The 16,254-nt window shown below is 39.9% G+C and overlaps 2 protein-coding genes across 8 annotated transcripts in view; one reads left to right on the forward strand and one right to left on the reverse strand.

Annotated features, from left to right (window-relative positions):
* The first annotated feature begins 2,531 nt into the window (after nt 1-2,531).
* LOC118810638 (zinc finger protein 518A) lies at nt 2,532-10,019 on the forward strand. 6 transcript variants are annotated; one of them, XM_036574571.1, is made up of 3 exons: nt 2,532-2,919; nt 4,424-6,784; nt 7,503-10,019. In XM_036574571.1, exons 2-3 carry the CDS (start codon nt 4,441-4,443, stop codon nt 8,327-8,329), a joined length of 3,171 nt encoding a protein of 1,056 aa, XP_036430464.1. In that variant the 5' UTR covers nt 2,532-2,919; nt 4,424-4,440; the 3' UTR covers nt 8,330-10,019. The 6 variants fall into 6 exon arrangements, with proteins under 6 accessions (XP_036430464.1, XP_036430468.1, XP_036430467.1 ...); XM_036574575.1 differs by having other exon boundaries at nt 2,664-2,782; XM_036574574.1 differs by lacking the exon at nt 2,532-2,919 and adding an exon at nt 2,930-3,005.
* Nucleotides 10,020-10,459: 440 nt separating this feature from the next.
* The window catches only part of blnk (B cell linker), a 46,421-nt gene continuing 40,626 nt past the window's right edge, over nt 10,460-16,254 (reverse strand). For both annotated transcript variants that reach the window (XM_036574576.1, XM_036574577.1), the window contains 9 exons: nt 14,674-14,770; nt 14,554-14,581; nt 14,421-14,451; nt 13,971-14,025; nt 13,840-13,871; nt 13,662-13,726; nt 12,156-12,239; nt 11,786-11,941; nt 10,460-10,639 (listed from right to left, as the gene is read on the reverse strand). In XM_036574576.1, the coding sequence (XP_036430469.1) occupies nt 10,523-10,639; nt 11,786-11,941; nt 12,156-12,239; nt 13,662-13,726; nt 13,840-13,871; nt 13,971-14,025; nt 14,421-14,451; nt 14,554-14,581; nt 14,674-14,770 (665 nt within the window). In that variant the 3' untranslated portion in view covers nt 10,460-10,522. The remainder of the gene's footprint in view (nt 10,640-11,785; nt 11,942-12,155; nt 12,240-13,661; nt 13,727-13,839; nt 13,872-13,970; nt 14,026-14,420; nt 14,452-14,553; nt 14,582-14,673; nt 14,771-16,254) is intronic.

Consider the following 16,254-nt stretch of genomic DNA (forward strand, 5'->3'; position numbering starts at 1 on the left):
GTTTTTCTAATGATTCATTTCTTAATTATTTCTACCAATTGTTTAATCCATAAACAAAAAATTTGGCACTCCACCCGTTTTCTTTTAGAAATAGATCATAAATAAATAATATAAAGTGCTCAAATGCAAAAAAGCAGATAAATAAACAAAATCAATATATAAAAATAAAAAATCTATTTATTGTTTAAACCATACAAAGAAATATTTCCTGGTATTCTCTATACATGAAACCCTCTTTCTATTTTACTTTCTTTTTCTGTATTATTTTTTACACTTTTTATAAGGTTTATGTTTATGTAGGTCTCAGAATTAATATTTTAAAATATTTATTTATATTTATTATTATTTATTAGTGTTAATTACAAATTATAATTGAATTATGTGCACTGCATGTATCATGTTAAACTAAGAGGGCTATTGTGCTCTATGAAAAAAAAAACACACATTATCTTTTACCGAATCTTGGACGTTGAGTATTGTAGTACCTCAAGGTTTAAGGTCCTCTATATTGGATTCTTCTAACTAATTGAACATATTCTTCAGAAACTACCAGCAGGTGCTGGGATTAAAATCAGTTGTTTTGGGATGGTGAAGTAATATGGACGGCTAGGATGGGGCAGGTGATGGTAAACCTTCGGTAGCACCACACAACTTTGTTGCTAGCACTTTACTTCTTTACTTTTCCGCTGCATTGTGTAATGCATTCAGGTTTTTGTTGTTATTTATTTCATTTTTTGCATGTGTAACTTCTGATATGTGGACAAACTCTATATCAGGTACACAGATAATGGCCAGGTGAGTGAAAGTTTGATCTCCATAAGAGGCTTGAGAGTGGTCCAGTATCTTTGATCAAAACATCAGCAAGTACACTGCTGAATGCAACAGTTTTTAAATAATATTGTAGCATCTTTGTAAAGAAGGAGAGACAGGAGAGGCCATGATTTCTGCTATAAGAAGTGCTCTTTATTTTTTTTTACCAGCAGAAAAGTCACATAACTTCAGGGGGACAGTGGGGGAAGGCCACTTATAGTCCTAAAATACCTGCTGACGGTGACCACAAAAACACACTCACTAACCCATGGCAGAAACACAATAAAACACAAGCAAACACATAGACACCCCTTAACTAACAAACATAAACAATAACGAGAGCAACGAATGTGCCCCCAAACACAGCTCGAGCCAAGTCCCTGGGGCGTGTGGAATCCCAGCCAGCACATCGCTTGGGCCACATGCTAGCCTCCGTGGCTTCTGGTGTGGCAGGACTTCTCACGGCCCACTGGGTAAAGTCTGGCATGACCGGGGATGGCAACAGCAGCAACAGCACTTCTCTCAGCCGTCCTCGTGCTGTCCACTGTGCTGTGGACGCTAGTGAGGGTGCTGCTTGAGCATGCTGGAGCCTTGACTCTCTGCCATGGCTCTGTCGCTGGTGACTAACCTGAGCTGGACTTTGGTCACGTTCCAGCCATCTGATGTGCCTCTCTCGGTGTGTGTGAGCATGCCTGGTTGTAGTCGGAATAATGATGAGCCCATATCAATGAGTGCGATGTGGTCTATGCTGCACTCGGCCCAGTGTCCACGACTGCTGGAGATTCTCCTAGCTGGCTTCCGTTTCTCCACCAGCTCAGGTTGGCTGCCATGGTGTCCCCTCTTCCTGCAGCATTGGAACACCATGCGCTTGGCTGCCAGCACTCGTTCAGGGGCCATGTGGCACACATGTTCCTCTGCCGCACAGTGCTGTGCTGCTCATCGTGGCGTCCCACTTCTGACACCAAAGGAGACATGGGAGAGGCCATGATAAGAAAAGGCACATAACTTCGGGGGGACAGCGGGGAAGGCCTCCTCTAGCTCTAAATTACCTGCTGACAGTGACCACAAAAACACTCACTAATCCACCACAAAAACACAAGCAAACACATAGACACCTTTTAACTAACAAACAACCGCGTAAACAACAATGTCAGCAGCAAACGTCCCTTCAAGGAGGGGGAGGTTGAGCAGGCAGCATAGTTCTGCATGCCTCTAGAGCCCCACATGCCAACCGGAGCAAGTAGCAGCTGCCACAATTTGATAAATTGTACATACTATGACCAGGGACAAGAAGTTAAAAAAAGGTGTCATTTCTGATTTCAGGTTGACTTTGGTTCACCTGATCTATAATTTTTTTTATGTCCTCTGTATTGAAAATATCAGTAATAATAATAATAATAATAATAATAATGCATTTTATCTATTTACATTGAAAAGGACAAATTGGAAGAGGAACCGTTTAAAAAGTGCTTCAGAAGATCCACAGATGGTCTTATTTTAATGTTTTTGCAACATACAAACGGTTGAACTGCAAATCAAGCAGACCTGTTGTGGAGCAACTTGCCAAAGCAATGGAGCACGACTCCATCTGAATGCAACTTGACAACCATTAATAGGCCCATGCAACATATTGCACGACATAAAAGAGACTTGTTCTAACTCTGTAGTTTTTTTTTTACCTTTATTGCTGTTTCAAATTCAGTACAATAAACTGACCTGATCGTATTTCACTGGCTGGATTTTGACAGTTCTCTGCCACTGTAACGTTGCCGGAATGAGTTAATATGACTGTTATAAACTGTTGATAGAAGCTCTAAAGAGGAAACACGTGCTGCCTAAAATAAGGGCACCGCTCTTGTGCAGAGTTTGCAGGCTACCTGCGCCCCGTGTTGGCGCTGTAAAAAAAAGCCCTTCTACACCAAAGCGACCGGACAATGCACGGACACGGCTGTTTCCCTGAAGCGACGTGGTGGTAATCTATCGTTATCCGCTTTCCTCGCCGTCTCTGTCGGTTTAAAGCTTTCACAGCGTCCCCGGATTGGACTGTCATGGCTGCCATCCGCTGTTGACTAAACTACGTTAGGTTTCACTATGAGGACGTAACAGCGCGTAAGTCCGTTTGAAGCAGAAGTTTTGTGCTCTCGTTTTGCTTGGACATAGTCGTCAAGTGAAAACCGAAAGCTTTTCTAACTTATGTATGTTTAATTGAAGTTGTGGTTGGTTTGAGCCGCTGGGTAAACCAGGAGGTGGAAGTTAGTGTACGAGTAGCTAAACTCAGAGCTGCAACACGTACGTTAGGCTAATTTTACATAAGCCTCAGAAAAGCCTAGCTGAGTGACGAAGGACGGTGAATAATGGCCTGTGGCGGGTAGTATGTGCACTATATGGAGTTTTGTTAACCGAAATGTCTTTTCTGAAGTTTAAAACTAACGCCATTATTTCAGCATGGTGCAAAGTGCAGGCTATCTCTGCACTTATGCTACTTCAGTACAGGTACAAACAATGGTTTGTTGTTGTCAGCTAGCTAAGCGGGTAATGAGCAGTGCTTTCCGAGCTGTTTTGCTGTTTTGTCCAATTCTTTAAACTGTAAACTTGAGTGAGTTGAAAATGCAGACGTGTGTAATGTTAAACTTAGATGTGAGAAAGACTGGCAAAGTCGACCCTGAGCTCTTCACAGGTGGATATTACTCAATGAATCTATAACACTGTTTTGCTTACCGTATATGTTGCTTTTGATGCCTGAGTGCTAACGTTTCATACGTAAAGTTCATTTAAACGGACTTTGCTCTGTAATAAAGACGTTGTAGCCAATGGTTTAAGGCTGAGGTCCCTAATGTACAGCCACAGCCTCTGGGGAGCATTTGTGAAACAAACCCCAAACGTTTTGTGCAGCAGTGTGAAATTTTGATGCTAAACTATGATTTAATGATATAAAGATGCTGGATCTATTACCATGTGAATCACCCTAAGGTTATTAGTGTGAGTACATACAGTACAGCCCCAGCCTCTGGGGGCTTTTCAGAGGTTTTTGTAAAACAATGGGCTATTCTGTGGCTAAAATTAGATTTTATGATATAAAGATGCCTTATTTATTACTGTGTGAAAATTCTGCAAGTTAAAACTTTCTTTGCCTCACATTGAGTAATAACATGATGGTAATTAGGCTTTGGCAATGTTAGATTTATAGCATATCACTATATATAATAATGTTACCTCTACAGGAGGTTATAATCAAACCAGAATCCACTCGTATCTGTAAATGAGTTCCTCTGTCTCTGTATTCATGAGAACAGATGTCATCAGTGGCATCCAAACAATTCCAGGCAAATCTGGAATAGGCACATTTTAGTGTGCTGGAAATGCATTATATTTTATTTTACCTTGATTTGAGCTTTTGGACCCTGTGGCTTCCAACTTTAAGACTTTATGGGATTTTGCCAGCTAGGAACCTACAGTTTGTGATGACAAAGGTCCAAATATTCTGATATACATAACTGTGACTTTGCTAATTAGCTAACTGATCATGACACCACAAACTTTGACAATTGTCATGATTTAACTAACCAAAATAATCAATTTTGTGTGTGTGTGTGTGTGTGTGTGTGTGTTGTAGGGGTCTGTGAATTGAACATGGAACATACCAACCCAAGCAGCCATCCTGAGGATGCTAACCATGTTGATGACAATGAAAGAGGCAACTGGCATAGACGCCTACGACTCAGGAAATCCTCAGCTTCATCTCTCACTGTGAAAAGTACGACTGAAGAGGAGAAGGTGGTTATAAAACCACAGAAGATGCCATCCCAAAATGAACGCCAGACTCGCCAAGTTGTCAACAGTTCTAGCAGCAAGCTCACATTCACTTGCTCTGACTGCAAGGACAACACAAAGTATTGTCCACATGATTTGTTAAACCACTTCAGTGTCTTTCATGGAGGAAAAGGAGACCCACCGACTTTTCCTTGTGACATATGCAGTTTTGCTACCCCTGAGTTCACTATCCTCCAGCAGCATCGCATGAAGCACAAACAGTGTAGGCTCTCGTGTGAGATTTGTAATGACAATGTTTTACAAACGTTATCCCAACTCAAAAAGCACTGTAAAACTCAGCACAGCCTAAATGGACAGTACCACTGTGGAAAGTGCAGTTTTTCCACAAAGGAGCTAAAGAGTTTTGTGCATCACCCTTGCCCAACCAGGACTGAGTCACCCATAGATAGCACTGAAAAATCAGGTATTAAACCCATGAATGGTGAACTGAACGGAAATCATCTGGATGCTGATGGGGCACCTCAGAAAGAGGAGCTCCTACAGCCCATGGCTACAGACTGCCGTCAGGGATGGAGAAGAAAGAACTGGTGGAAAAAGAGAGACAGTCTCCCAAAACCTCACAGTATTAACACACCAGACTTGAAAGCCCTACTCACAAAACCAGAAACTCAGTGGACATCCTCAGGATTTCTGCCTTTCTCAGCTGCAGGTTTGCTTGATGAAAACGGTGTACTTCTAAATCCAGCCAGGACCTTAGAGGAGACCCAGCAGTTTCTGGAGAGGACCGTAAACAGTGGCAAGAAATGGCCAGTCAGTCTAAAAGGTGAATCAGAGCTTGCATCTCAGCCTTGTGCTGGATCAAAAATTAAGCAATACAGCATACCACTGCCTGGATTCAGGAATTCTGGGCAGAGTAAACTCCCAGGTCTAATGGAAAAAAATAATATCTCAGTCCCTCCTGATTGCACTACAAAGGTGGTTGGTTTCAAGATGGTGGATGGAAAAAAACATCTTATCCTTAAAGTCGTACCATCAGCCAAGTCAGACGTTTCTCCAGACGCAGGAAAAGAAGTATCTACCGGTTTAAATCCTGTTGAATTCAATAGTATAGGATCTGAATTTTCAACTGAGAGACCCAGTGATCAGACATGTCCTGAATTGGGCAACACGATCACTAAAAATTCCTTGTTTCTCTTTTGTGATGCTACCTCAAGTTCTGGTGAAAAGCAGAGTGAAAAGCAGCCTGAAGATCCAACCGCACCTCAGGTAGATAACACTGAAAATGACTGTAACAAAGGCAGTCGTGCATTTACTGAAATTTCTAGTGCACCTCCACAACTTGCTGTCTCAGGAACAGAGGAAGATTTTAATGTAGCAATTCAGAAGAACACTGAAAAACAGTTGATGTCTCCTGGTGTAATGTCTGACTCACACAACACGCATCACCTCAATGAAGTTGTGGCAAACATATCAGTGGAAATAAGTTCTCTCAGAAAGGCGGATATCCAAACTCTCAATGCAAACATACAGAACGTAGAGCACACAAAGAAGCGCACAGACTCTCAGGAAAAAGCAGTAGAAGATTTGACAGAAAACCGTCCTGAGCTTACCACAAGCCAAAATGATTCAGGTTGTCATGGAGATTTGGCTTCCAGTATTCCATCTGATTTAGACAGTTTGGAAGAGGGATTTCAGTCCCAGCTTTCAGGCCTGATGTCTGAGGAAGACAGAAGCTCAAATGTGGACTTGATTAACGTGGATATGAAGTCAGGTGAAGACTCTCCAGTAATGCAGTCACCCCTGCTTCCCTTGAATGAGCAGAAAATGGTGAACATGCCGTCCAGTGCAGTTTCATACTCTCCCACAACTCAAGAGAAGGAAGCCATCTTCGAACCAAATATTAATCCAACCGTTATTTCTTTGCAAAAACATACTACTGAGCCTCCGTTTAATTCCCCAGGTGAAGATGGGGGCTTGTTATTCCAAGACAGCGGTGATGAGTACACAAACAATGTAGACCCCAGAGATGCTCCTGTCCCCTCAGAGCAGAGCTGTACAACTGAAACTGTAGAGGAACCTAATTGCTTAGCAATATTATCACTAGGAGACTCTTGCCATAATGCAGACCTGTATCAGACACTAGAAGAGCTCCCTGTTACCACCATTAGCCATTTGCTTGATGACCCTGAAGTTACGTCCAGAGGTAAGCAATAATTTCATATTTATAACACAAGTGTTGCAGTGTATGCACTGAGCTTTTATCTTCAAACCTCCTGCACAGCTATTTTTAACCCTCATCTTACTGCTTGGATTCATGTGAAATCTTTATTTATAACTTTTTTAGGCTGTGAGACCTTCTTCTCTTTTCCTGTTGTATTTTATTTTTCTACATAACTGTTTAAACACAGTGTTACAGTTTCAATACAATGAATCACATTGAAAATTAGACTTTTAAAAAGTAGGAATGATGCACCTATATGCAGGGATCTGTGGGCTAAAACAGATATGCGATATCTTTCTTGTACATATCTGCAGACTGATGCCAGTGCTGTTAAACATTTAGAAAATGTAGAAATTTGGACCACCTTTTCCTGGATTACCATTATAGCAAAAAATAACTTTTATTTCTATAAGGTTACAAATGGAATAGACTGAATAAAATGCAGATATTTTAGCATGGTAACCCAGAGACACCTAAACACTCTGCCCTTTTAGAGTACAGTAAATACATCATCAAATATCAGTTAATCTTGATTTTGCTTTGGAGTAACAGTTGGGGAATTAAGAGTTGTTAAGTAATTTGCTGTTCACTGACCTATGGAAAAATCTTAATTTTGATTATCTGAATTATTAAAATGGCAGCTAGTTCCTTGTGGGACCTTTCATGGATTCTTTTTTCTATACTTCTGATATCTTTACAGGTGTTACACACCAGTCAGAAGAACTAGGTAGTCTGTCTACCCAACACGTGGGCCTGCAGTCACCCAAAGCCATACCAGTAGCAGCAACGGTAGCTACTGGGAAGAACTCTACACAGTCTAATGTGTGCCTGCCACCAGCGAATGAGCCAGCTATGAAAAGAAAGAGACAAGGACAGCCAACTACACACAACTCTCAGGTGCCCTCTAAATCTAGGAAACAGCTGGTCCAAAATTCTCAAGAAAAGGACCCACCAGCATCCATCCCTTACTGGGAACCAATTCCTGAAGCAGAGGAAAGGACCCTAAGGCTCTTGCCTGTTTGTTCCTCACAGCCTATAAAAGTTCCACGCCTAAACCAGCCTGTTATAGTTCTCAATCACCCAGACACAGATATTCCAGAGGTGGTGAACATTATGAGAATAGTTCATAAGCATAAGGGGGCAGTACAGAAGGTAGTACTGTCTCAGGGAACTCTGAAAGCCCTTTCGGAGCTGAGCTGTGACCCATTCCGGAAATCGCTCGGCACTAACTGCCATTCTTCTCACTACAGAAGAGCATGGCCGCAAGGAACAGTCAAAGAAAGGTTCATTCTGAAACTAAAGCTGAAGAGGTTATGCGGTAATAAGTATGAGGTGACACCTTCAGCCTCTAAGACGAACAGGTACCAGTCAACCTTCAGGTGCTGGTTTTGTGGTCGGCTCTTTAAAAACCAGGAAGCGTGGGTAGGTCATGGTCAGAGACATCTTATGGAGGCCACTCGAGACTGGAACAAACTATTCAACGGAGAAGGGCAATGTAATAGCCCTATTCAGCCATACTTCCATTGAGCTTTTTTTGTGACACTGAAACTGTGATGCACAGGCATTGCTTGTTGAAAAGACTGTATTTTACAAAAGCTTTTCATGGGCAGCGCTGGGTTCAGAGGATGCTGAATAGCCAGGCAGTCTGAATTACGGTCTGCTTGTGTTTGTGCAGATCTCAGGGTGTGCAAGACAGGTTGCCTAATGTCATTCAGGGTTTTGAGGTATAGCCTGCTATTTGTCAGCAGGTCACTCTCGGTAGTGACGGGTTGATAAAACATCTCAGGGATGGTGGGCCAACTAAAGCAGCGTTATTTATTTATTTATTTATTTTCTTTTTAGCAGCGTCTCACTGTGAAAAGCAATGTGCATTATTTGTATAAATAGAGGATTAAGAAGTCCTTTTTTCGATGTGGTCTGACCAAAATCTTGACACTGCTGTAGCAAAGCTTTAGTGATGTTATGTGTGCTAAGCGGAGATCATTTGCCTGTATTGCTTTGCCCTTATTTGAATACCAAATAGAATTTCTTTCATTAAGCTAAAGGCAGGACAATCTGTTTGAATACTTTATAGTTTAACCAGCTTAAATGGTTTCCTTACAACTTAGGATGTTTTGTTTGTTTTGAAGTATTGAATGTGAAACTACTGTAGATAACTGGCATTTATAATGTATCTTAATGGCTACAGTGCATCCTTATTTCTGGCATTAATGCACTGTCCTCAGACATGTCCTTTTGAGTGCTTACTGATTTTAAACAAGAATACTCTTTTTTCTGATTTTTTTGCTAGGAAATGCATTGTCATTCACATTCCTCTGGCTTGGAGTAGTTTTTCAGCTGCACCAGGAATACATCAAATACCATATGTCTGCGGTTAGTCATGTAAGTTTTTGAACCCAGTTGAATTGGAGGTATAGGCTACTTGTTGTATAGCCTTGACAGTCTCAAATACATGCTTATGTTTTGCTAAATAGACTGTAAGCAAATGTAAGTTATAAAGAGTTATAAAGCTTCAAAGGAATTGTGATATTTTGAGACTAGAGCACTTCACTGTCGTCTGCGTTGAAACGCTGTTATATTCTTAGAATCCTATGACGTTTGTACACCAAGGGTGCTCACTGTTATTTTCTGCCTGTGCTGTAGTGGTTTTGCTGCAGACGATTCAGTTTCCCTATGCTGTAGTTAAAATGATTTTATTTATACCTAATTTGTAAAGGCATCAGTATTGTCAAAGATCGAGCTTCATTCCAAATCATATTTTGTGTTATACTCTTCACATCTTAATTAATTTCTACATTGAGAACTTTTTAAAAAATATATGTTGCATCTTTTATTTCAGGTGAATTAGGCCAATAGAATGAATGTTTCCTCATTTCTCATGATTATTATTGCACTTAGTTACGACTGTGATTCTTTCGGTTTGAATTCCAGTGGAGTAACTCGGATCCAAGCCAGATAAAATAATTGAAACTTTTTTTACTCCAGGACTCTTTTTCTCTGACTATAAGATCAAAATGTTGTCTTTTTTTGTTTTCTAAGATTTAAACACTGGTAAAGATGTGTGTAAACCGTGAAGAACTGTGAATAATATTTCCTAATAATGTACTCAAGTGCCTTTCCTCAGGCTTGTTACACCCTGTGTCCTTGTGCTGTGTGTAGACTTACTGCTGTTGAACAGATGTCTGATTAAGAGAAATACATTTGAACTGATTGTTGTTTGAAGGTTGCAGGACAGCTGCATGTTTAGTAACAACCACATATGTAGAACAAAATCAAGCATCTCTGAATGTTCCATATGTACACTAGAAATACACTGGACAATTTGAGCTTAAATGTCATTACAAAAATAACCTCTGTTAGAAAAAGTATTCTAATAAACTATGTCTCAGAGGTACACACTATTCTCCAATCTGGATATTTTTTTTTAGGAGAAACAAAATATACAAAGAACACAGAATACAGTTCATGTATTCATAAAGTAAAGTACACACTATTACACACCATTTTTCTGTTGTCTAACCAATCTGGACACCGTTGTTTTGCTGGAAAACATTTCCCTGCTTGGTCAGTATTTCCACAGTCCGGTACTGGTTGGATGGATGTGGGAGAGTAGCGTGCCATCAAGCATGACATCTCTTTCTACACAGTCACTGCCACAGTGGTTCCAGGATGTTCTGTAGAATTCTGGCAGTTCAGAAGTTTTCTTACAGTGAAGAGTTCTCACAGCTTCACTGTGTGCCTCAGCTTGGTGGAGTCCTTGGTGTTGCTTTGTGTGTCCACCAACACGAGTGCATTCTTTTGGTGGTTCTCAATTATGTCAGAGACGGTACTAAACCGCTGAAAAAGAAAACGAGTGGAGATTTCAGTAAAAGTTATCTAATAGCCCCAAGGATACATAAGAGTAGTGATGGCACGATACCACTTATTCTATTCCGATACCAATATTGAAACCTTGAGTAACATCCATCCCAGCAGTACCAGTTTTTTCTTTAAAAATGGCTAAGCTATAACAGGACTATTTTACATATTATGTATATGTGTGCACAAACACTACTATTTCACCCTTACTGTTATCGTATAATGGTTACTGATGTTATAACGTGACTTACTTTAATTCCCTGTATGAATTGCATCACTAAAAGCAATTCTGTGGTATATCTGATGTTATAAAAACAGATTGGGTTAATTCTTTTGTTTCCTCTGAAAGGTGATCCAGCATTTTCTGCTGAAATCAGACCGATACGAGTACCCAGCATCAGCTCGGTGCCATCACTAGTAAAGAGCCATAAAACATGAGACATGTTTACTTCTCTAGAAATGCACTATGTTATGTTTATCTGCTAAAGACTAGGGTGTAGGCAATATGATGATATCATTATCATGATAAATGATGTCAAAATATGCATTTCTGAGCATATCATAGATATCGCCAGTACATAAAGAACACTGACCAACTGCATGAGTCATTACAAAGAGCATAATTAGTCCAGTTTGATTGGACAGGGTGTGCAGTGCAGGGTGTGAAACGTTGAATAAAAATCATTGTGTAATTGTATTCATAGTTTTTGACAGTATTCTTTTAAATGTGGCACTGCTGGGGCTTTTTTCTCTGTTCTAACTGATCAAGCTTATCTTTTCCACTTATCACAAATCTGATATTTTGATATGTATTGTAAAAACATGTTCAAGTGTCATGATATTGTATTTTTGCCATATTGCCCACCCTGGCTATAGCAATCTGTCTTGTGTTGGTTTTGCTGTTCAAATAGCTCCAGCAACTTAATTTGACGACATATCAGTGCACCTTATTCTCAAGAGGAGTCATTGTGTGTACAGGTATTTATTCGCAATGTAAATAGTGAATCAAGCATAGCTAGTATTTAAGTCAGGTGGTGTAATTCAAGGTCTGAAATGATACCTATTGACACTGTGGAACCTCTACAGATGCAGCTAAGCACCCGTGTACTGTTCTTTATATCTTACCTCCTCTCCGTTCTTATGCTTGCCAAGGGCATATTGTTTTGTGGTGGGAATGTAGCGCACTGGGATGTTATACACTCTGCCATTGTAGAACACCACCAGGGTGTAGGGCTGCAGGGCATCAACACCTGAGCTTTTCCTCACTAGGTAAGACCCGTCCTGAGGAAAAAGAAACAGCACCAAGGAAGAATGAAATGACCTTTGCAGCATGCAGTGATGTTATGCTTTAAACATATACTGCATAAAATACAATGTACAATGTAGTACAGCTGTTTATTAGACACTGCTTGGAAATCAACAAACTGAGTTAGTTGAGAAGTAACACAGTATAACATGCTGGCTATGTTTGTGTCTTCTGGTCAAGCTGACTTGCCTTGGCTGATCGAATCAGAGCATCTTCTGCTTTTTTGCGGTCACAATCGCTGGCATACCAGGCCCTCTTATACACACCGGCCTCCTACAAGTGAAGAACGATGGTCATAATCCAGCATAGACCATGCAGGCAGGGACAACAACCAATACATACTTACTATATTTTTGTAATAAAGCAACTGGGTTGCAGGTGGCATGTTGTACCTTGTAAGTACGGGGGGGAACGATATGAAAGTAATTTATCATGACGTAAGTGACCAAAATAGTTGTCTATTATCACAGTAAAAACATTAAAAAAACACTAATATTCATTCAAGTCATTTCATGGAAAGACTCTTCTGTTTCTTTGTATCACCAAAAAATCAACTATAAAATCAAAAATTAACGCCTTCTGCACATTACATATTATGAATGTGTTGGCCTGGTGCCTGAGTGTAGGCTGTAGCACAGCGGTGCCCATTCCTGGTCCTGAAGATGTACCATTCACTCTGATTAGGGTTTAGCTCCAACCCTGATCAAAAACATCTGATCCATGTAATGAGGGCCTTCAGAGGCAGTGGAATATTAGAGCCAGGTGTGTTGGATCTGAACTTTACAGGTTGGTAGATCTCCAGGACCAGGACTGAGCAACACTGCTGTAGTCTGTTTACTTTCACTGCGACTTTTTTAAAAAGATGACAATCGTACATGGTTATCGAAATGTTTAAAATTTGAAACAGTATGATTATTACTGGGTTTATACTGTGATGTATTGTTAAAAGCGCTAAGTGTCCCATCTGTAACCTAAGGAAACATTCACTTTTCACAATGCACTTTACAGTGGCTTGTCATGAACATGCTGAAACTGAATCATACAGTGGCCTAACCAGGATCTAATCGGCCCTAGAGCAAAAAAACAGAATAGGCCTCGTAATAGAATAGCCTTGTAATTATGTCTCAAACAAGTCGATACTCCTTAAGGCCGCTAGCATCTAACCTCAACCTAAACGTTTCCTATTAGACCTCCGTTTAAGGTTAACAAATGAAAAATAATTAATATATCATGTTGCAGGTTGTGAAGGATCTGCCTGGAACTGGTTAACATGGACAACATGAATAAGGGGAAAATAAACATCAGTTCTGTCCGTGTAGTGTTGAGGAAGACAACTGATGCAGTATGCTGTGAAGAAACTGGATCTTTCTAATGGGTGTACAATTGTGCTAGTAACTATAAGAGGGGCCCAATGAAGATTTTAGGACTCCCCCTGCACCATGGGTCCCAGGCCACTGCCTCACCCCCATTAGTTATGCCCCTGGGTTAATATATTTTAAAAGTAATTTGCTGGAAACATGTTTAATAGGCTGGTGTAACATCTGCCCTTTGTCAGACTACACAATCAAGGTGAAAGTGAAGTATAATGAGTAACAATACTGTGTGTTATTATTGCACACAGACAGCACTGCCTATGTGAGCTATAACAAACCAAATTAAGGGAAGTGCTATTGTCCTATGGGGTGTGATGATCACCTCCTCTTGCTGTCTAGTTCCACTGTCCTCCCGAGATAAGCTTCCTCTCTCTGCTGCTGGGGGCTCTGCACAAACAGGAGCGTAACGGACAAATTACAAAAACAACCAACTGACAAGGGTGAAACGGAGTGTGCGGGCGTGTTTGTGTGCGATAAAATCTATTAATAGGAAAACTTACTCTGGTGGGGGATCTCGCGAGGCAGAGACATCCTGCAGGTGCCATAAAAATGAATAAGGACATTCACCAATGATTAACCACACTAGACATTTGTTCAATTTGACCAGTGTTCTTTGTCCGTGATCACTTACTTTGCACGATAGAATCCAGGATTTGGTGGATCTCGAGCCATGCTTGCAGGCGAAGCTGTGGAGCATTAGATACAACATTTAAAGTAACAGTGAGCTCCATATTTTTCCCATTATACCATTTAGCTTGTGGTTCAAATAGGCATTTTGAGTACTTTCTAAATTGCCTTCCTGGGAAGACTGAGTTACTTCCTGCAACCAAATCCAGTTCCTTAAAGTTATTTTCATAAACCAATATTTGCTGCGGCTTTAGGCTTTGTGTTAGTGTTATTGTGAAATACAGTATAACAGTATGTGACAAAATCATAAAGAGCCAAGCGTCATTAGGAGTCCAGAGCTAAAATGAAGGGGATTCTTCATTATAGTCATCAGAAGATTAATACTAATAAAACAAACTATGATTTCAGGATTGTGTCTACACAGTGTACACTTCTGCCACTCAGTCATATTTACCTTCATGGTCTCTTGTTGAAATACCTGCTTTCTGTAAATTGAGAAACATGATTAGTAAAGTTATTGAAGTTCCAAAGATAAAGGAAATATGTTGCTGAAATATGTTTTTGTTTCATATTTCATAATGCCATACCGGAAAAAGTGGTGGTTTTTGGAGCTTCCTAATGAATAAGGATGAAATATTAGTGCTGTGTTCAATATCTGAAACACATTCTTTACTTCAGTTACACCTCAATGTAATGGAGTGACCTACGCTTCTCTTGGCAGTGGTACCGGGAAGGATGACCGTCTGTCTTCTGCAGCCTTCTTCTCTGGCCTTTCAGCCAAACCTTGCAGAGATGAAGTTGGTGCTAGATTACAGCAAAAAGCAGAAGAAAATTACCTTGATGTCTATAGTATGTTGAAGACCTGTGAAAGGAATTTTCAGTTTTACTCAGTAAGCTGAAATACCAGTCAAAGTTGCCATCCTTTCAATTAAACCAAGAACCTGCTCTTTGGTACTATAGTGATAGTTGTAGAACGTTCAAACTAAAGATGGGCAATATGGCAATATAACATTATTTTGATGAATTATGTCATATTAGGCTTTTAGTAGCATATTGTGGGTCCTACTACTATTTTTCATCAAAAATAGGTTTATATGGTGCTCTGATGTGGAGTAAACCTTTCCCTATTGTCAGGACCTCTCAAGTTGAACTCCTGTATAGAGCATAAACAGGAGCATAAGTGGTTCAGAAAATGCTTCAATACAACACCAAAAAGGGCTCTTCTATTGTTATGCTGTCATTTTTGTAGCAATAAAAGAACCCTTCTTGATGCGATATAGAACCATACACAATTCATTCTCCATCAGTCTGAAGAACAGTTTCACCATGCAAAGAACCAAGCATGAAATGGTTCTATATAGAACTCATGGTGCTAAACAGAACCATTGCCTTTACCGAAGAATCCTTGAAGAACTTTTTTTTAAGTGCGTGCAAAAACCCACCACTCTTTATTTATTAAATTTTTAGTCAAAACAGCATATAAGTAGAGGTTTTTCATTTTTCAACTTCATAAAAAAAGCAGAAAACCTATGTTTAACAGAAAATTACACAGAAGCGTCAACAACTAAATCTAATAATACATTTTTCTTTTTTTGTGTGTTCACACTTTGGCTTTCTTATAGCTTTCATTCTTTTCAGGAGACTTGCTTTCAGCCTTTCGAAGAAATCTGCAGGGATATTTTTCCACACCTCAAAGTTCTTTGCATTTTCTGCTTCTCACCAACCAAGTAATCCCAAGCACATTGAGTGATGTTGAGGTGCTCAGTCCATTGTTCTGAGAACACCAGCAGCTTCTCTGTTGGATTTGCAAATTTTCTTCTTATTTTATCTATTTCCATTTCTCAGTAACAGCTTCTTGACAGCTACATCCTTTGACTCATAGTGTTGAGTTGTCTTCTCACAGTGGAATGATGGACAGAAACTCCTGTGGATTTTTTCAGAACTGATAAAATTCTCTTTCAAAGATCTCAAAGATCTTTCGCAATAATTTTTTTTTACATTCCTTATTCTTATGCAAGTGGATTATCTTATATCTAATTTTCTTCTGAAATATCTCCAGAAAATGAATAACCTGTACTTCATGGCTGCTTTGGAAATGAGATAAACCAAGGGTGGTCTCTGACTTTTGCACAGTACTGTACATTACATGAAATGTTGAATAAACATTTTTCTGTTCATTTTTTCTTGCCTTTTTTAATGTGGCACTACAGTTCTGCTGGTATTGTTCCAACTTTCATGGTATCATGTATCGCGAAAACATCTTCAGTGATATATTTTTGCCGAACTGC

This window comes from Colossoma macropomum, unplaced genomic scaffold (genome assembly GCF_904425465.1).
Source record: "Colossoma macropomum unplaced genomic scaffold, Colossoma_macropomum, whole genome shotgun sequence".
Taxonomy (NCBI): Eukaryota; Metazoa; Chordata; class Actinopteri; order Characiformes; family Serrasalmidae; genus Colossoma; species Colossoma macropomum.

Excerpts from the sequence above, each read along its gene's own strand:
- LOC118810638 (XM_036574570.1), top strand. The coding sequence starts at position 3,418 with ATGCAGACGTGTGTAATGTTAAACTTAGATGTGAGAAAGACTGGCAAA. Across the intron at positions 3,488-4,423 it reads CGACCCTGAGCTCTTCACAG|GGGTCTGTGAATTGAACATG; the intron begins GTGGATATTACT and ends TGTGTGTTGTAG. Across the intron at positions 6,785-7,502 it reads CCCTGAAGTTACGTCCAGAG|GTGTTACACACCAGTCAGAA; the intron begins GTAAGCAATAAT and ends ATATCTTTACAG.